General features: G+C 44.0%; 1 protein-coding gene across 3 annotated transcripts in view; it reads left to right on the top strand.

Annotated features, from left to right (window-relative positions):
- Klhl8 (kelch like family member 8) overlaps positions 1–20,139 on the top strand; it is a 42,528-nt gene extending 22,389 nt beyond the window's left edge. For 2 of the 3 annotated variants that reach the window (XM_050155856.1, XM_050155857.1), the window contains exons 3-10: positions 3,047–3,595; positions 4,799–4,985; positions 9,463–9,606; positions 11,423–11,534; positions 15,344–15,512; positions 15,679–15,838; positions 18,022–18,223; positions 18,817–19,894. In XM_050155856.1, coding sequence (XP_050011813.1) covers positions 3,047–3,595; positions 4,799–4,985; positions 9,463–9,606; positions 11,423–11,534; positions 15,344–15,512; positions 15,679–15,838; positions 18,022–18,223; positions 18,817–18,940 — 1,647 coding nt within the window. In that variant the 3' untranslated portion in view covers positions 18,941–19,894. Of the gene's footprint in view, positions 1–3,046; positions 3,596–4,798; positions 4,986–9,462; positions 9,607–11,422; positions 11,535–15,343; positions 15,513–15,678; positions 15,839–18,021; positions 18,224–18,816 lie in introns of all 3 variants that reach the window. The other variant, XM_050155858.1, reaches the window with a different exon arrangement.
- The last annotated feature ends 338 nt before the right edge of the window (positions 20,140–20,477 follow it).

The raw sequence follows: 20,477 nt of genomic DNA, 5'->3' as shown, positions 1-20,477 counted from the left end.
TCTCTCTCTCTCTCTCTCTCTCTCTCTCTCTCTCTCTCTCTCTCTCTCTCTCTCTCTCTCTCTCTCTCTCTCTCTCTCTCTCTCTCTCTCTCTCTCTCTCTCTCTCTCTCTCTCTCTCTCTCTCTCCACACTGTCCAGTTGTGGGTCTCTGCAGGAGAGAAGTGTCTCTGATGGCTGAGTGAGGCACCCATCTGTGGACGTAGTAGAACGTCATTAGGAGTCATTTTATCGCTGCTTCTTCAGCAGAACCGAGGTATTTGGTACCACCTGAGCAATGCCAGTATGGGTTCCGTCTCCTGGAGAGGCCTTAATTCCAATCAGAGGCTGATTGGCTGCCCCATAGTGTTTGTGCCAGTGTTTCACCAGCCTGTCTTACAGACAGGTCACTGTCGTCCATCACCAGGTTTGTAGCTGAGCTGGTGGTTACCTTTCTCCCCTGGTAGCATGCAGTGTCCCTCTCAGTGCCATGAACACTAGCCAGGAGCGGTGAAGACTTGTTAGGCAGCAGCTCAGCTTCTCCGTGATCAGTGAGATATAGGTAAGCGTTCTCTTTAACAACTGGGCCTTTCCCTCAAATTTGTGGAGAATAAGCAATTTTTTTTGGCAATAGCCTGAGATGTTTGGAAGTTCCTAGAAGGCCTTTGGGCCAACAACTCTGCTGACATCAATTCCTGACCCTGGAGGTTTCACTTGGTTTTGAGCGATGTCTAGTTGGAACATCATCTCTATGGTTGTTGGTGCCTCTATTTAGATTTCTTTCATATATGTATTATATATTTAGGATGCTTCTATAGTAATAGGTTTTAGGACCCCATAAATGGCCCTCAGTGTTGTCCCTCTCCATATTTCTCCTCTTGTTCTCATCCTGCCCCTCTTTCCATTTAATCAGCTCACCCCAGTTCTCCCAACCACCCCCATTTCTCCATAGCTGTCTATTCTAGTTCCCCTTCTTAGGAGTCCCATACTGGATACCTAGCCTTGGTGTAGCAAGCACATCAAAGGCCTAAAAGCTGACATCCTCATGTATGAGAAAACATACAATATTTGTCTTTTGGGGTCTGGGTTACTTCAGGATGTTTTTTTCCTATCTCCTATTTACCTGCAGATTTCATAATTTTGTCTTTTTAACATGAATAATATTCCGTCGTTATTGCCCATCCATCAGTTAATGGGTATCTAGGCTGCTTCTAATCCCTAACTATTGCGGATAGGCACAATGATGATGAACTTGGTATCCCTACAGTAGGATGCAGAGTTCATCGGGTGTATGCCCAAGAATTGTAGAGTTGTATCTGAGGCAGATATACTCCCAGGTTCCTGAGAGACCGCCATGCTGATTTCCATGGTGACTGCACAAGTTTGCACTCCCACCAGCAACGGATGAGTGTCCCCCTCTCCCCACATCTTCACCTGCTTGAGCTATCAGTTGTTTTATTGCTTTTGGCTATTCTGACTGGTGTAAAATGAAATCTCAAAGTAATTTTGATTTGCATTTCCATGATGACTAACGATGTTGAATATTTAAGTGCTTCTCAGCCATTGGTTTTTCATCTTTTGAGAACTCCCTGCTTAGTTCTGTTAAATAGGTGTATTTGTTTTCTTGATGTCCAGTTCTTTATAAATTTTAGATAATAACCCTTTATCATAAGTGTAATTGCAAAAGAGCTGTTCTCATTCTGTGGCTAGTCTCTTTGCTCAAATAGAAGCTTTTCAGTTTGATGAGGTCCCATTTATTAATTGTTGGTCTTAGTGTCTCTGCTAACGGTGTTCTGTTCAGAAAGTCTTTTCCTGTGTAAGTGACTTCAAGACTATTTCCACTTTCTCTTCTATCAGCCTCAGTGAATCAGGTCTTATGTTGAAGTCCTTGATCAGGTGGGAGTTTAGTTTTGTGCAGGGTAATGGTATGGATCTGTTTACATTCTCCTACTGAAGCCATCCGGGTTCACCAGTACCATTTGTTGAAGATGCTCTTTGTTTTCCAGTGTGTAATTCTGACCTCTTTGTCAGAAATCAGGTATGCAAAGGTGTGTGTGCTTATGTCCGACTCTTTGGGCTCCATTAACCAACATGTCTGTTCTTACCCTGGTACTATGCTGTTTTGTTACTGTAGCTCTGTACTGCAACACCTCCAGCAGCTCTTTTGTTACTCAGGATAGTTTTCATTATCCTGGGGTTTTGGTGTGTGTGTGTGTGTGTGTGTGTGTGTTTGCATGCGTGTGCGTGATGGAGCTGGGAAGAGAAGAAGGAGGGGAAACTGTATTCAGATTATATTGTTTGAGAAAAGAATCTATGTTTAATGAAAGGAAAGGAAAACCCCACTTAAGTGGAAATTTAAAAATTAACTTAAAATAAAAAATTTCTGTGAAGAATTGTGTTGGAATTTTGGTGGAGATTTCACTGAGTCTGTAGACTGATTTTGGCAGGATGGCCATTTTTATTATATTAATCCTACAGATCCAGGAGCATAGGAGTGCTTTCCATTTTCTTATATTTCTTCAATTTCATGTTTTCGATGTATTAAGGTTTATATTAGAAAATATTTCACTTCCTTGGTTAGAGTTACTCCAAGATACTTTTTGAAGTTATTGTGAAGGGCACAATTTCTTTCCCAGTCCATTTGTCCATTTATAAGAAGGCTATTGATGATCTCGGGAGGCAGAGGCAGGCGGATCTCTGTGAGTTCAAGGCCAGCTTGGTCTACAGAGCTAGTTCCAGGACAGGCTCCAAAGCCACAGAGAAACCCTGTCTCGAAAAACCAAAAAAGAAAAAAAAAAAAAAAGAAAAGAAAAAGAAAAAGTTATTGTTTCACAAAATGATCCTTACATATGAGATAATATAGAAAACATTAGTTTAATGTGGCGGATTTGGGAGATGAAAATTATGTTCGTTAAGCAACTGGCCTAGATTGAAGCTAAGGATTGCATTATTCAAATGAGTCCTCTAGTCTAAGCTGCCTAGAATGTGGTCCTTGTCCACAGCGTGTGTTCTCTGCTGCCCTGAGGGAGTGTGCTAGAACTGCCTTCTCACCATGTGTGGTTTTGAGCAGGTTGGCTCGAAGCTGATCTCCTGTCACAAACTGGTGCTGGCTTGCGTCATTCCCTACTTCAGAGCCATGTTCCTTTCCGAAATGGCTGAAGCCAAGCAGGCGCTGATCGAGATTCGGGACTTTGACGGCGATGCGGTGGAAGACCTGGTGAAGTTCGTGTACTCCTCCCGGCTCACTCTGACAGTGGACAATGTCCAGCCCCTCCTGTATGCGGCTTGCATCCTGCAGGTTGAACTGGTGGCCAGGGCTTGCTGCGAATACATGAAGCTGCATTTTCACCCGTCCAACTGCCTGGCAGTACGAGCCTTTGCCGAGAGCCACAACCGGATCGACCTCATGGACATGGCGGACCAGTACGCCTGCGAGCACTTCACGGAAGTGGTGGGATGCGAAGACTTCGTGAGCGTGTCACCCCAGCACCTCCACAAGCTGCTGTCCTCCAGCGATCTCAACATCGACAGCGAAAAGCAGGTCTACAGTGCGGCCATCAAGTGGCTCCTAGCCAATCCCCAGCACCATTCCAAGTGGCTGGACGAGACCCTCGCACAGGTAGGGCTGCAGGGGGCTGTGTGCAGGCGAGGCTGCGTGGAAGCGGATCCGTGCTGTGCTGGTTCTGTGCGCTGCCATTTACAGGGTGTAGGGCTCTGGAGTTAACTCTTCATGGCTGTGCGGTTCCTACACTATGGCAATCTGCACTTGTTGTTCTTGAATGATTCCTAGTTCAAGTTTTTAAAATATCGATATGAAATAGTCATGGATACAGTGTTAGGACACAGTTCTACCTATAACATACCTTTATAATGAAGTTTCTAAGTTTTAATGACTCATTTTCCTAATGATTATAGATGTATTCTGGAAAAAAAAACCCACATAGTATCACTTTGGGTGCTAAAGTTTCAAACCTCAGAAACGTGTTTGTTATGATGGTTGTTTTTGACTGTACTGTGGGTGCCGTGATAAGGAACTAACAGTAAGCCTTCCAGGTCTGTATCCCATGTTCCCCTTTCCTTCCCTGTTGTCTGCTCTTGCCTTCCCTCCACCTCTCCCTCCTTGTGTTTATTTTGTTTCCTGAGAAGTGAAACAAGACTACTTAGAAGAGAAATGGTTTCCTTTACTTACCCTTTTCTGAAATTAATGCTTTGTTACAACTTTGGAATTGATAAACATTCTGATCGAGGTAGGGAGGGAACTTGGTGGACAGCTTGCTTGCCTACCGCGAATAAAGCCCTGGGTTTGATCCTCCACACGGCACAAGTCAGGCATGATGGTTCTTGCCTGGAACCACAGTATAGAGGAGATAAAGGCCGGAGGATCAGAGTCAGAAAGCATCCTTGGCTCACATTTGAGACCAGCTTGGGCTGCCTTCAAATCTGTCTGAAAACGAAACAAAACGACAAAACAAAACCAACTAAAAACACTGGGTACTTGATTCAATTTATTGTTTCTTGGAGACAGAGACAATGTAGCCCAGACTAGCCTGGTACTCTATCACTGAGAGGCCCCAAGTTCAGGCTCCTCCTCTCTTGGCCTCCCATACTCCGGGAGTACAGATATGATTAACCATGCTCAGTGATACTTGGATTTAATAAAACATTTTAATGTTGTTATCAAAATCTTAGCATATTAAGAACAAATTTATATTTTTACTCAGAAGAAGAAAACATATCAAAGTGTGATTATAGTTGTTTTTTAAAAGCATGTCTAACAATTATTTTCAACTTTTACTTCACATGTAACTGTCAATGATTTTAGGTCCGTCTGCCGTTGCTGCCGGTTGATTTTCTTATGGGTGTGGTGGCAAAAGAACAGATTGTCAAGCAGAACCTAAAGTGTAGAGATCTGCTGGATGAAGCTAGAAACTACCACCTTCATTTGAGCAGCAAACCCGTCCCTGACTTTGAGTACACAGTCCGCACTACCCCAAGGAAACATACGGCCGGTCAGTAAATTATCATTCGTCTCAGCAGCTTGCCAGAAAGGGTTTGACGTAGCTGAGGGCTATTGGTTATGTGTGCCTACACTTGATAGTCAGATAATTCGGGTCTGAGTGTCTTAAGTGAGTAATTAGTCAGTAGGGGTGTGTGTGTGTGTGTGTGTGTGTGTGTGTGTGTGTGTGTATGTGTGTGTGTGATTCTTAATGTACATCATTTAGTTACTAGCATGGCAATTTTTTGGTTTTGAGTTTGGTTTTATTAGACAAAATCTCATTGTAGCCCAGGCTGTCCTCAGACCCACAGCCCTGCCTCTGACTCCTGAATTCTTGATCGCTGTCATGCACTGCTGGGCCTGCCTACAATAAGCCAATTTTTATAAAAGACTGTAAATCCTACAAAATCTGAGGCAAAGGCTTTTCCTCTGAGATCTTCCCTGGTTCTTTGGGCAGATTAGACACTACTGGGGCCTTTAGAAAACTTTGTTGGAACTTGTTTGACTGTGTTGTCTTGTAATTTGTTTATTGACATGTCTCGAGACTGACCTATTCTTCAGAAGTGGCTGAAGATCTTTAAGGCGTGTATCGATAGTGCCAGACATTGAGCTTGGCACACGTCACATATTTCAGTACTTGTCATTGTATTTTACAGAATCCAAAGAAAAGCATAAAAACATACCTAACGGGGCTGGAGAGATGGCTCAGAGGTTAAGAGCATTGCCTGCTCTTCCAAAGGTCCTGAGTTCAAGTCCCAGCAACCACATGGTGGCTCACAACCATCTGTAATGGGGTCTGGTGCCCTCTTCTGGCCTGCAGGCATACACACAGACAGACTATTGTATACATAATTGTAGCACCCGGTTTTGGTGTTACACCCTCGGTACAGTTCGCGCGCAGCTGTACCGAATGCGAGTCCGGGCAAGGGCCTGGAGATTGAACACAAGAGACAGAGACCAGGGTCATTCGATAGGAGATCAAGCGAATGCCGTTTATTCAGACTTGGGGAAGCCCTTTTCTACCTAACTGCAGCACAAAGATCTCACCACCCAGGGAGGTGGGAAATAAACACACAGGAAACTTAGTTAACAATGTAGAAGATTGCTTGTAGCTAAATCACCAGGTGGGGCAGGGATAGTACGGAAACACACAGGAAGCTTAGTTAACAAATAACAAACTGTCCCCGCCAATGCACCCCAGGAGTAAGGGAGACCAGGGCCCTACACATAATAAATAAATATTTAAAAAAACATACGTAACGTTTGTGTGAAAGGCTGTGTTAAACCCTTAGAATTTAAAACTCCTATACTTTAAGAAGCACATACTTTCCTATTAGTTTTACTATTTTCCACTTTATATTTTTCCAAGAAAAGTGTGTGTGTGTGTGTGTGTGTGTGTGTCTTGTTTTGAGATGGGGTCTTATACTTCCCAGGCCAACCTGAAAGTCCCCACATAAACCAGGCTGAGATTCCAGGTATGTATCACCGTGCCCTGATCACTTTTATTTTCATATTTGGGGGATGAGAGAATACAAGTGAAGTCCAGCAGCTCAGCCAACAGAATCCTGTACATCAGTTCCCTCTGCATTGTTACCAGATAGTGATGTGGGGAGAAGCCTGACAGCCATAGAGTCAGCCTGAGTATGAGTTACCTGCTTCTGAGGATGTTCTTCCAAATAATTAGTAGTGTGAGAAAGACTGTTATTTCTTCTTCTTTAATGTCAGAAAATAGAGTTAAAGTTTCTATTTCAGTTATGCCTTTAATCCCAGCACTTTTGAGGGAGAGGCAGGTAGACTTTTATCTTGTGAGTTTGATGCCAGCCTAGTCTAGACAGTGACTATGTAGACTTCCAGGCCAGCCCTGTTTCCCCATCACAGAACTCTGGTTTTGTGAATCCTGTCTCATATGGTTAAAATGTTTAATTAAATTCTCTAAGTTCACCATTTTCTCTGCTTGTTTGCTGTGGGGATGAAGCCTGGGGCTTTGTACTTGCTTGGCAAAGTGTTCTGCAAACCAGATTTGAATTCAGCCTAGGCTCATGCCAGAATATACCAGACTTTCATGTGTGTGGTCTCACATGTCATAAGATTGTTACAGAACAGGTTTTCACAGAGGACCCAGCTTTCGGTCAGAGAGCTGGTGTTCCTCCATTTAGGGACGTGTTCTTCCATTTAGGGATGGTGGTTCTCCATTTAGAGAAGAGACAACTAAGAATTAGGCTGAAGTTTTCCAAACTCTACAGAAACAACGTTTGTATTCTGATAGTTTTGCCTCCTTTTTATTTCTGTTTGTTTGTTTGTTTGTTTCATAACATGTTCAAAGGTCACCTATGTAGTTTAGAGAAAATGTCATCTAAGAATGAGTTTACATTCTGGGATTATAGTCCCGCCACTGTCGTTATATTGAACCAATTCCTTAATCTTCCAAGACCTTGGTTTATTATAAGATTGACTGCATGATCTTTCTGATCTCCTCTTACTTGGGTTTCTCTGACTTAGTGTGAATTCGTGGAAAGGGGAGTGTGAGTGGGTCAGCGCATTCATCTTCGTAGTGACTCATTAAATAACATTTAATGCCTGTTCTTGCAGGCTCTGGGCTGTTTGTACGTGCAGACAGACAGCCTGTGTTTGGGAACTTGGTCTGGTGCAGGGAAAAGACAATTTAACAGATAAATTCAGTAGAGCATTGCAGGTGCTGTGGCCACCCAGTGAGGTGACCACCCAGTGTGGTGACCACCCAACGTGGGGTGCAGAGGATGATGGAAGCTGCTTTGTAAGGGACAGGAAAAGTTTCCAAGAGAGAATAAAGCTCAGCCTTTTCTTCAAAAATCCTCAGGATGCCTTTTAGGAGGAAAGTGGCTCCCTTTATCTCCCCAGAGTGCTGAGGACATGGCAGGCACTGTCTGCTTAGTGTGTGATACTCACTCCCACAGTTGTCCTCTGGTTATGACAGTCACCACAGCGCTGTAGGGGTCCCACGGTGGGTGCTGGATGCGCTGGATACGTGCGCTGGAGCTTGGCTACTGCTGGGGCTGACTGGAGGGCATGTGTGCTGTGCTGAAGGTGAATGTTATCTTGCAGTTCTGGGGATGAACCCTGGCCTTCAGTCAAGCGTTCTAACCCTGAGCACACACATCTCTAGCCTTAAGACTTTACCATGACAGCACTCAGTGTTTCTCAAAGTGTGGTGACAATGGCCACCCCAGGAGCCTGTTAGAAATTCAGTCCTTAAACCTTTCCCCAGTGACTGAGTCAGAGAATCTGAGGGTCAGACCCCAGATCTGTGCTCTACACCTTCAGATGGTTCTGAGTCACACTGAAGTCTCTGCCTTCCAGTTGTGGTGAGTAGGTACGGAATATGGCACCTTAACCATCTTTACAATCCAGGGCATTTGCTGAAGCTTTTTGGATAGAGGTTATGGGAGCCTGTTGAAACAGCTTTTTATTAGATTGTCCTTGTCTTAGTTAGGGTTTTATTGCTGTGAAGAAACGCCATGACCATGGCAACTCTTACAAAGGAAAACATTTCTTTGGGGCTGGCCTGCAGTTCAGAGGTTTAGTCCACCATTGTCACGTCAGAAAGCATGACAGGCAGCACACAGGCAGACATGGTGCTGGAGGAGTAGCTGAGAGTTCTACATCCAGATCCACAGGCAGCAGGAAGAATGGATGCTGGGCCTGGCTTGAGTGTTTGAAACTTTAAACCCCACCCCCAGGGACACACTTCCTCCAACAAGGCCACACCTCCTGGTAGTGCTGCTTCCTGTGGGCTGTGGGGCTGTTGTCATTTAATCAGCCCAGTTCTGTTGGCTGACTGGAAGGGCTGGGATCTTGTAACTGAGTCATAGCCGGTGATACCTGCACCCACATAATGGCAGCTTGATAGGGACAGGTTGGACATGTCGGGAAAGGAAGGAAGACAGTGCTCTGGACACAGGCTGTCTGGGCTCTGTAGGCCTCAGGTGGCTGCGTGGCTCGGCGTGTTCACTGAAGATGCTGAGATACAGGCAGTGTAACACAAAGAGATGGACCTTTCCTCGGAGCATAGAAAGTGGAGAGTGGCCAGTGGGCAAAGCATAGAAACAGGGTGGAGACCTCTAGGTCTCCTTCTAAGGAGGCTTCCAGACAGTTAGAGTGTGTTTAACTCTGCCTTGTGTTGAGAGGGAAACATGGGATGTTGATTGAAGCAGATAGCTGTGCAGAGGTTCTCTTTGCAGTGTAGGAATACATTTGTCCTTTTTCCTAAATAAAATCAGTTCCATTATGACTTTAGCAAGGACACTTGTAATGAGTGAGGATATAAGAAAGGATAGATAACCGATGAATCATAGTCTTTGAAAAGTTCAAGGAAAGGGGGGGGGGAATTAGATTTTATAATTCATCCTTTAAAAAAAAACATTACTCAGAATTTGGCAATTGTTTTCCAACTGATTAAAAAATAAAGTTTTCAAAGCCATGATATTGACCTGTGTCTTGTGCTCTGCCTCCAGGTGTTCTGTTCTGTGTGGGTGGCCGAGGTGGCTCTGGTGACCCCTTCCGTAGTATTGAATGCTATTCTATCAGCAAGAACAGCTGGTTCTTTGGACCAGAAATGAATAGCCGGAGGCGACACGTGGGTGTGATCTCTGTGGAAGGTGAGCCTGCTGTTGCTGAAGTGACATCATTAAACTATGGTGCTCTTCTTCATTACATGAGCTTTATAAGGAAAAATATTAATTGTAATGTATTTTAATATATTGATGAAATGTTTGAGTGGTGGTCATTTGCGGGCCTCTGTCCACAGATGTTTGGCATGTTGGTGTGATTAGCATATTGGCATATAAATTAGCACATTGCTATGTAAATTAGTGTGTTGGTGTATAAATTTGCATGTTGGTATATAAATTAGCATGATGGTGTGTAAATTTGCATGCTGGTGTATAAATTGCATGTTGGTGTATAGATGATCATGTTGGTGTATACATTTAAAACTGAGCAACTGGGAAAGCAGCACATACTTATAATAGCAGCATTTGGAGACTGAGGCAGGAGGATTTTAATTCCAGGCCAGCCTGAGCTACATGGCAAGACCCTGTTTCAAATTGCCAAAGGCTTAGAATGTGTCTCAAAAGTAGAACACTTGGCTTACATATAAAATGTCCTAAGATCAATTATAGTAAATCTTTTGGTTCTAAATCAGTTTGTTTTTATTAAATTTTTTTCAAGAGAAAGTCCCTTGTGTTTTAGAACTTGCTGTGTACCTGAGACTGACCTTGACCTTCTGATCCTCCTGCTTCTACCTCTCAGGCTGGGATCACAGGTGTGCACCCCCACATCTAGTTTACAGTGTTGGGAGCTGACCTGAAGCTTCCTGTGTGATAGGCAAGAACTACATTCCCAACTCCTAACTTATTTTTTTATGTACTTCAAGAGGTTTTTTTTTTTTTTTGAGACAGGGTTTCTGTGTGTCATAGCCTTAGCTGCTCTGGAACTAGCTCTCGTAGACCAGGTTGTCCTTGTACTCACAGAGATCCACCTGCCTCTGCCTCTCAAGTGCTGGGATTAAAAGCATGCGCCACCACTGTCTGGCTGAATTTTTTTTATTATTTATTCTATTGTTTATTTACTCAGTTTCGATTTTCCGAGACTCTGTGTAGCCCTTATTGTCCTGGAACCTGTCCTATAGACCAGGCTGGCCTTGAAGTCAGAGATCTTCCTGCCTCTGCCTTCCAAGTGTTGAGATTAAAGCTACTTTTGTTTTGTGTGTTTGGCTGTGTGTCTGCGTGTGTGTCCTGGTGCAAGAGGAGGCCAGCAGAGGGCACCAGATCGCCCTGAAACTGGAGCTCCAGACAGTTTAGAGCCTCAGCGTGCTGCTGGTGGATCATGTGCAAGAGCTCCCAGCACGTCCCACTGCTGAGCTGTCTCCCGGCCTGTGTTTTCAGAAACGTTTGTCCTCTTGTAACATGAGGAAAAGGTGGTTCTTAAAAGCTTTCTAACAATTTTCGATGGTTCTGCAGTTAATTTTTAGTAATGATTTCACATGTGATTTCTGTAAGTGTATAGTGCAGGAAAGTGCTGGGGTTGCTGAGGCTATAGCTCGGTCCTAGACCACAGTCTTCTCGCTTTCTTAGAGAGAGGATGATCACTTTATATTAACAGTTTTACATTTTCCTTATAACTTGTTATTAGCCTTTTTTATTTATTGACCTGCTTTAAAAGCAGAATTAATGATTTCATTTGCTATTTAATAAAAAGTGATGAAACCCAAGAATGGCGTTTGAAGGTTTACAGCTTTACACACGTTTAGTGAAAGCTTACACTGATTATCACTTTCTCCTGATGACATCAATTCCATGTTGAACAGAAAAAAAGTTAAAAGTTAATTTATTATGACATTCTGCTTATGTATTGCTTGCATGTAAATAACATTAATATCACTTGGGACTCAAATGAAAATACTTGTTTTGACAGGTAAAGTGTATGCAGTGGGTGGCCATGATGGGAATGAACACTTAGGTAGCATGGAGATGTTTGATCCTCTCACTAATAAATGGATGATGAAGGCATCAATGAATACCAAGAGGTAGGTACCATGCAGCTCCCTTTTGAACTGATAGTATAAAGTCAGAAGGACAAATATGGAAAAGTCTTATCTTGGAGGATTTTTTCCCCACCTTTAGAAACTTATCTTCTCAAGCCCATTTTGTCAACGCACCCAAAGCAATGCTTTGTCACAACTTTTATATTTAAGAATAGAATTGTAGGGAGCTGGAGAGATGGCTCAGCAGTCAGATTCTGCTGCTCTTCCAGAGGACCCAAGTTCTGTTCCCAGCACCCACAATGAGCAGCTCACAACCACCTGTAACTCCAGCTTCAGGGGTCTGACACTTCTTGTGAACTCCAGCACCTATACACACCTGTGCATGTATACGCGTGTGCGTGCACTCGTGTGCACACGCGCACACACATACATTCAAGCTTGTTTAAATGGATTTGCCTCTTAGTTCCCATCATGATAGCCAGAGTCTTCTGTAGGAAGCCTTGCTGCTCTTTTTGAAACTTTTTGTTTGAAATTACTTTAGATTTTTTTTTTCAGAAAAATTGCAAATACGGTAGCATTCCTTTTTTTGTTCATTTTGTTTAATTTTATTTAAAACTCTCTTTGTGCTCATTTGTTTATTTTGGTGGAGAAGGGAGGTGCGTGCCTGCAGCAGGAGTGCAATGTGAGGTCAGGGAGAGCTCACAGGAATCAGTTCTCTCCTTCCATCATGGGTCCTGGGGGCCAAACGCAGGTCCCCAAGCTCAGTGGTGAGTGCCTTTACCTGCAGCCACCTCCACGGCCCATGGTGCTTTGCTTTGTTTCTTTTTCTGTTGTGTCGAGACCGGATCTCCTGTCATGCAGGCGGGCCTCACACTTCTGTTCAAGGGAATGTAGAGTTACAGGTATCAGGTCTTCTCAGCTGAAGATCATCTTACCTCCTCCTCGGCCAGACAGTTCCTGCTAGTATCTCCTAGGACACAGGGATGCTGCTAAAAAGCCTCCGATGCTGGAGGGCAGCCAGCCCTCTAGAGCAAAGAGTCACTTGGCTTGCAGCTGAGACACGCTAGGTATATCCATTTATCTTTTGATCCGGCTTCTGTTCTTAACATCTCACAGCTGTAGTACAGCTTCAGAAAATCATCGATGCAGCACTGTCAACTCTTGCCGGTTCCCCAATACATTTTTCTTTACAGATGTGTGTGTGCCCACTGAGGCCAAAGAGGGTGTCAAATCCCCTGGAGTTAAGAGTCAGAGTTGTCAGAAACAGCAAGTGCTCTTGGCCACCGAGACATCCCTCAGCCCCTCCTCATACACTCTTAGGTTTCTAATTTGTTTTACATACCTCCTTTATTGACTGACAAGTTATTACCATATGAATAGAAATTGAAATAGGTATTTTTGTCTTGTTCCTGACCTTAAGGAAAATGTATGCAGTGTTTCTCTTAAATAAGATAGTAACTAGGAGTAAAGCTTATTGTTAAGAAAATATTTTCTTGTTAAGAAAATAGCTCTATTGATTTGTTTTCTTTACTGATTTTAAGATATATTAAATTCTCATCTATAATAAGTTGAACTATATTTTGATTATTAGAGCTTGTCTAAAGGGGAGATTGCTAATTACATAATTCAGTAATTTACCTGCTTATAAATTTTTATTAATTATTTGAATAGTATCTTCCAACATCCTGAGATAAAATAGCAACTAAAATCATGTCACCAAAGCAGGATTTGGACAGGCAGTAGGCTTGGGGCTACAGCTCTGTAGCACAGGGTTTACCTAGCATGCTTCAGGTCCCCAGGACCACAAAGTAACAGCCAGCAGCAGCAGCCCCCAAAACAAGCAGACCAGATATTCTAGAGACAGACCCTCTAACAGGTGTCAAACAAGGGTATGTACTAAAGCTTAAGGCATCAGTTAGAACTACATGGTGGGAGATGGGGTGTGCAGGTGTTTGGTGCAGAGTAAAGTAGTTGCCTTGTGCAAGTGTGAAATACAGACCTTAAAGGAAAGGGCTAGCGTGTTCACGGTACAGTGGTCTACATAGAGAGGGCTAGCGTGTTCACAGTATAGTCGTCTACATATAGGAAAGAGATAGCGGGTTCAGTGTCTACATAGAGGAGAGGGCTAGCGTGTTCACAGTACAGTCGTCTACATAGAGGAGAGGGCTAGCGTGTTCACAGTACAGTCTTCATAGAGGAGAGGGCTAGCGTGTTCACAGTACAGTCTTCATAGAGGAGAGGGCTAGCGTGTTCACAGTACAGTCATCTACATAGAGGAGAGGGCTAGCGTGTTCACAGTACAGTCTTCATAGAGGAGAGGGCTAGCGTGTTCACAGTACAGTCTTCATAGAGGAGAGGGCTAGCGTGTTCACAGTACAGTCTTCATAGAGGAGAGGGCTAGCGTGTTCACAGTACAGTCTTCATAGAGGAGAGGGCTAGCGTGTTCACAGTACAGTCTTCATAGAGGAGAGGGCTAGCGTGTTCACAGTACAGTCTTCATAGAGGAGAGGGCTAGCGTGTTCACAGTACAGTCTACATAGAGGAGAGGGCTAGCGTGTTCACAGTACAGTCTACATAGAGGAGAGGGCTAGCGTGTTCACAGTACAGTCTACATAGAGGAGAGGGCTAGCGTGTTCACAGTACAGTCTTCATAGAGGAGAGGGCTAGCGTGTTCACAGTACAGTCTACATAGAGGAGAGGGCTAGCGTGTTCACAGTACAGTCATCTACATAGAGGAGAGGGCTAGCGTGTTCACAGTACAGTCTACATAGAGGAGAGAGTTTACAGTCGTCTGCATTCAAGAGTGAAGAGCTCTCGGGGAGATTATAATCACAGTGCTGCTATGTTGTGCTCTCTGTAGGATGATCGCTGCGCTGTTTTATGCTTTAAATCTTTGGTTCAGGTGCATCTTTTGCAATTCATGTAATCTGTGTATAATTTGAAAACGAGGTGTATGTAGGGATGCACAAAGAAGTGAGTGATGTAAACACAGATAATAAATGCCTAGGCTACATTAAGAAGAGAATCAGGTTAGGAACACACCCGGTACAGTGCTGTGTGACAGTAGTTGAGTGTTGCGTACCCACTGGGACTGGAGCATTCCGTGCTTTTCACCAAGAAGCTTAAGAAGGGGCAAAGCTGCTGTTCACATCTCTAATGTTACCAGGGACCGTTTATCCTCAAGGCCTCTATGTCTACTGCAGTGGTTTAGAATAGCTCAACTTTTGGTGGCTATAATTTGTCCTTTTTTATTGTCCTTATAACAGTGAGTTAACTTTCAGTAGGGGCTGAGTCATCCTTTCAAAAAAAATCTTTTCAGAAATAAAGCAGTGTCTACACAGCATGTGATAGAAACATGAATGTTCTTTTTTGTGTGGTGTTTTAGTAAAACCCTGCAACTAAACATACCTATTAGTTTAGCACTGGTTTGCTTTTTGAATCCATAGAAGACTGTTCTCTTATCAGCCCAATTAGCTCCTCAGTTATGTAACTGTCTGCTTGGTAATTGAACACTTTGGATTTCTTTATTCTGTTTTGTTGGGTTTTGCATCATTAGTTCTGATTTAGGGTTAGAATGTAGCTCAGAGGTAAAATACATTTCTGATAGATGCAAGGTCCTGGACTCAACCCCCAGAAAAAAAAAATAAAGAAAAAAGAACCAGAGCTTGACCCAAGTTTCCCATGCACCATACAGGTCAAAGGACCCAGCACCTACTCAGAAACAATACATTTTAAAACACTGGAAGAAAACCACACAGTTTGATGAGCATCCTCAGAAGTGGTTTGCGTAGATAAAAATGTCTTCTTTTTTCCTGAAACAGGCTTTACTGGTTTTTTTTTTTTTTTTGCAGGCGAGGAATTGCTTTGGCCTCCTTGGGGGGCCCGATATATGCAATTGGAGGGTTAGATGACAATACCTGCTTCAGTGACGTGGAGAGATACGACATCGAGTCTGACCAGTGGAGCGCAGTGGCACCAATGAACACTCCCCGCGGAGGCGTTGGCTCTGTGGCTTTAGTAGTAAGTTACACAGCACTTCCCATGGGCGACGTGGTCTAATTCACGCCAGCAGCTACAGGGCTGACTCTGTACCAGACTGTTCCTGAAGCGGTGGCTTCCTACATTCTGCTCGCCTGTTAGGACTGTGGGTAAATCCATTTATCCTGTGCCTGTTTCCTTCCTCTAGAACCATGTTTATGCAGTGGGCGGCAATGACGGAGTGGCCTCCTTGTCCAGTGTGGAAAGGTATCACCCTCACCTGGATAAGTGGATAGAAGTCAAAGAGATGGGCCAGCGGAGAGCCGGCAATGGCGTCAGTGAACTCCACGGTTGTTTATATGTTGTTGGTGAGTACATGTCATCTCTCTAATATATCATGGTATGTGTTGACGAGAGCCATAAAATAACACAGTAACAAACCATCAGATTTAATCTTTAAGAACCAGCCCGGAGGTGTGCTTTTGAATTCTTAAAGTTGACATTAGTGCTTCTTGATTTAAATCTTCATACTTAAAACTTCTGCCAGGTATGGTAGAGCACACCTTTAATCCCAGCGCTCAGAAGGCAGAAGCAGGTGGGTCTTTGTGAGTTTGAGGTCAGCCTGCTCTACATAGGGAGGTCCAGGACAGCCAGGGCTGCATAGCGAGACCCTGTCTCAAACAAACAAAAATCCAAACAGCAAAACTTAGATTACATCTAAAGTAGGGGTTGCATTTGATGAAATACGTATTTGCAAACATAGAAACAGACGTGCTTTGCTAAAACTAGTCCTCCAAAGCCTGGAGACCTGCTTTCCTTCCGCTTCATTTCAAAGCAAAAGTACGGTTTCCAGAATCCCAATGGCTTTTCCGTGTGAAGCCTGTGTGAGTCTTTCTGTTGCTTTTTGACTGTTTGAAGTGCTGACCTAGAAGGACGTGTAGAGCCCTGCTTTCTCTGATTCTTACATGCAGGGAACAGTCTGCCCTGGATGAAGAGGAGGCAGAGTCTGCATCATTTTGCTCCTAAAGGTGGGGTGCAGTGCTGCCTCCAAGGGGCCTTTCATGACTGTGAGTGGGCTGGGAATGCCCCGTCAGAACTGTCCTGGGAGTCAGAGACAGTGCACATTTGCAGCTGTGCTCAGCACAGACACTTTTGTGGTTAGTAACCCTCCTTACAAAGAAGGAGCTCTGCTCAGAAAGGCCACTAGCACGTTACATCCTGCTATACACAGAAGTGTGCTGTTAGGGTTATGCCATTTACAGTTCTTAGGAGCAGAGTGGGTTGTTGTTTTAGTTTAACATTTGCAAGTCAAAGCAATGCTGAGTCTGTGTTCTTGCTGGAGAAGCAAGGGCAACTACACAATTGACCTCAGCCTCCTTTGCAGAGACAGCCGCGTGCCTATACAAGCAATAGAGTGGAGGTTGAGTTTGAGTGTGAAAGAACTGAAGTTCTTACAGTGTATGGTTGCAGCCTTTCACATGTCCAGACAAACCATAGACAGGTCACCACCATGTGTCACATGGCCACAGGAGCATCTTGTCTTTGAACAGATGTTCAAACTCAGATTGAACATTAAAGCAACCCTCTTGGGATCTGGGACAGCACAGTGGCAAAGTTCTCACCTAGATGCAGGAGGCTCTGGCTTCAACTCCGAGCGCTGAGAACTACAGAAAACAACCTCATGGACCTCAGATCCGACCTGAAATGGGCTCAGCCATCTGAATAACAGCAGTGTGAGGTGCAGGCACCTGCGTCCTCTCTGCCTTGGCCTTGATGCTTCCTTCTTTGTAGTGATGGAACCCAGCTCCTTGTGTGCTAGGCAAGGACTTTACTGTTGAGCTATGTCCCGAGCACTGATTCTTTCCTATTACCTAGGGAGATTACATGGAGCCAGTGAAAAAGACGGCTATAGAAAATTTCACTCCAAAGCTCTGGTCTTCCACATGGACATGAGCAGTAGTGAGGTTTGATTACAAGGAAAAGGGTTACAGTTGTGATGAGACTGGAATGCCAAAAATCCATCTGGTTATACACATAAAATTAGTGGATTTATTTCATTTCAGTTGATATAAAATTAACCCATTAGAAGAGATTTATTCAGCTGGGCTGGGGTGGTGCATGCCTTTAATCCCAGCATTCAGGAGGAAGAGGTAGGCAGATCTCTTGAGTTTGAGATCAGCCTGGTTAACAGAGCAAGTTCCAGGACAGCCAGAACTGTTACACTGAGAAACCCTGTCTCAGAAAACAGCAAAAACAAACAAACAAACAAACAAAAAACCCAAAAATATTAAAAAGAAAATTTAAAAAATAGCTTGAGGGTTGGTTTTGTTTTGTTTGAGACAAGGCCTTGGCTGTCCTGGAACTTGCTATGTAGACCAGACTGGGCTCAAACTCAGGAATCTGCAGAGCCTGCCTCTGCCTCCCAAGTGCTGGGATTAAAGGTGTGTACCACCAGGCCCAGGAAAAGCTTGAGTTCTGTAAGATGTTGAGTTGAGATTTAGTTGTAAGTTATTATGAACTGCAATTCTGTTTTTAAATGTTTCTCTCATAGGTGGTTTTGATGATAATTCGCCCTTGAGTTCAGTTGAGCGGTATGACCCTCGAAGCAACAAGTGGGATTACGTGGCGGCACTTACAACTCCCAGGGGTGGAGTAGGGATCGCCACGGTGATGGGCAAAATCTTCGCCGTTGGTGGCCACAATGGCAATGCGTACCTCAACACAGTGGAAGCCTTCGATCCCGTTCTGAATAAGTAAGTAACATACTGTCTCTTTAGTGGAGTGTGATCACTCCACGGTATTAAGGCTCAGCTCTTTGATGATCCTCTGGGGCCACCCTCCCTCGGTGGGTGCCTGAGACACAGGTAGACTCAAACTCTACAAGTATAGCTCTGCTTCCCCTGTCCACACGTGCCTAAGATAAATCCGTGCATAAATTAGGCTTGGTTAAAGGCTGACAGTTACTCACCAAACGGAGCGTGTTCAGCAGTGTGCTGAGATAAACTTGCCAAAAGAACTTACAACCTTGATGGTTGGTCCACCTCCTCAGTGACCAGTGAGCAGATGGCATCTATAGAAATGACACACCAGTCAGGGGCTATCCTAGGCAAGGCAGAACAGCTCAGCATTTAAAGCGTATAGCATTGCTGATTTCCAAAGTTTTCCATTTACTATGGTGTATTGTAGATAACGGAAGCTGTGGGAAGCAGGCCTGAGATGGTGGAGGAATGCTTGTTACTAATGTAACATTTGGAAATACCTTTCCCTCTGGAAACTTGCTGTCCTTTAACACAGCCCCCAGTTGGGACCCCTGTGCTCTTGTGTCAGTCCCGTCTTGTCTTTCCAGGTGGGAGCTGGTTGGACCTGTGTCTCACTGCAGAGCTGGTGCCGGTGTAGCCGTGTGTGACTGCTTAACTAGCCAGATCCGAGACGTCGGCCATGGGTCCACTAATGTGGTTGACTGTATGTGACTTAGGGCCCAGCGGCAGCAGCAATGCAATCACAGCGGAGGAACGGGACGACAGAGCCAGCATTTTCTGTGCCCCCTTTGACTGCAGCTACTCTCCTGTTGAATGCCAGCTGTTGTGTTGTGAGTACGCTCACCTTGTGGCCCTAGCACTGGAGAACTGTACGTCACCAGGTTAAGTGTGGTATTTCCTGCTCTAGCAAATAGCAAAGGAGGCAGGAAGCAGTCTATCTCTGAACCCGTACTTGTTCTGAGAAGTGTTTCATGTAGTGCCAAACCTTAAAATAGCTCTTTATTTTGATGAATAAAATGTAATTTATTGAGTTGTATCTGTTCTTTCTCCTGAAGATACTAACTGCAAGCAGTAGATTTTTTGCAGAGGAGAGTTAAGTCTGCTCACAAACATGAGGACTTGAGGCCTGCTCCCTTGAGGGTCATTCTACATGGTGCTGATGAATTTATGTTTTGCTTTTTGTCTGTAGGTGGTGACGTTCAGTTCTTGGGTATTTACAAAGTAGGGAAATGTGTGTTTCTGAGGCACTCTTGAAACCGTCCTAGTGTCTGTAAGAAGCCCTTTGTTTCTGTTTGGAGTTTTAGAACTACAGGCGCCCATGCTGGCTCCTCACCCACCAAGAGCACTGCTCACGGTTAGGGCTATTGTGGTTATTTTTCCCATCTCATGCAAAATGTGTAACTGGGAATGTCTTAGTGATGGCTCTGGATTGGCTCAGTCCATTGCCCAGGGCAGAGATGTGGAGAGGAACTGTTTGCAGCACGTGACCCTAGGAAAAAAATCCCAAGGTTCCTTTAGCTTTGTTCCTTGCTTTAGTCATTGGATTTGGGACCCAGGATCCATTTTCTTATCTTGTTATTTGTCACTGTCTTGGTTTTGATAATTGTACAAAACTGAATTTATTTATTATCAGGAAATGAATGCATTTTTCAAAAGCCCTTTATGCAGTATAGTTTGATGATTAGTTCAAGTTTGTCATTAATCAATAAAATATATTGTTGGTAAAAACAGAGAAAATGAAAACTACCAGTTCCTTTTCATTATTTAATGTCCTGCAGTGTATTTATTGGAACCTAATTGAATATTTCTGCAAATAATCTGAAGCCCAGCATATTGATAATCCCACTGTGATATAACAGCCCTTTATTGTTTGTATGTTTATATGTGTGGGTACAGGATTAACATCAAAGACTAAGACTTTCTAGATTGCTGTCGTCTTACTCACTGGGGTAGACTCTCTCAGTTGAACTCAGAGTTCATTTATACATCTAGCTTTCCCCGGGCATCCCCTTCCCTATTTCCAGAGTGCAGCTCACTTCACCTACCTGGCATTCTTGTGGATTCCAGCCATCTGACCTCTGGCCCAGTGCCTCCCAGACAGATCACACAAAAAAACCAGCCCAAGTGCTCAAATCACCATCATCTTTCAACAGAAAATATTTTTATTAAATTTTCTCATTTATTTTACATACCAGCCAGTTTCCCCTGTCCTCTCCTCCCTGTCCCCCTCCCCACCATCCACTCTTCC

This window comes from Alexandromys fortis, unplaced genomic scaffold (assembly GCF_014885135.2).
Source record: "Alexandromys fortis isolate MF-2015 unplaced genomic scaffold, M_Fortis_MF-2015_v1.1 scaffold_87, whole genome shotgun sequence".
Lineage (NCBI taxonomy): Eukaryota > Metazoa > Chordata > Mammalia > Rodentia > Cricetidae > Alexandromys > Alexandromys fortis.
This window is presented reverse-complemented; position numbering and strand designations above follow the sequence as displayed.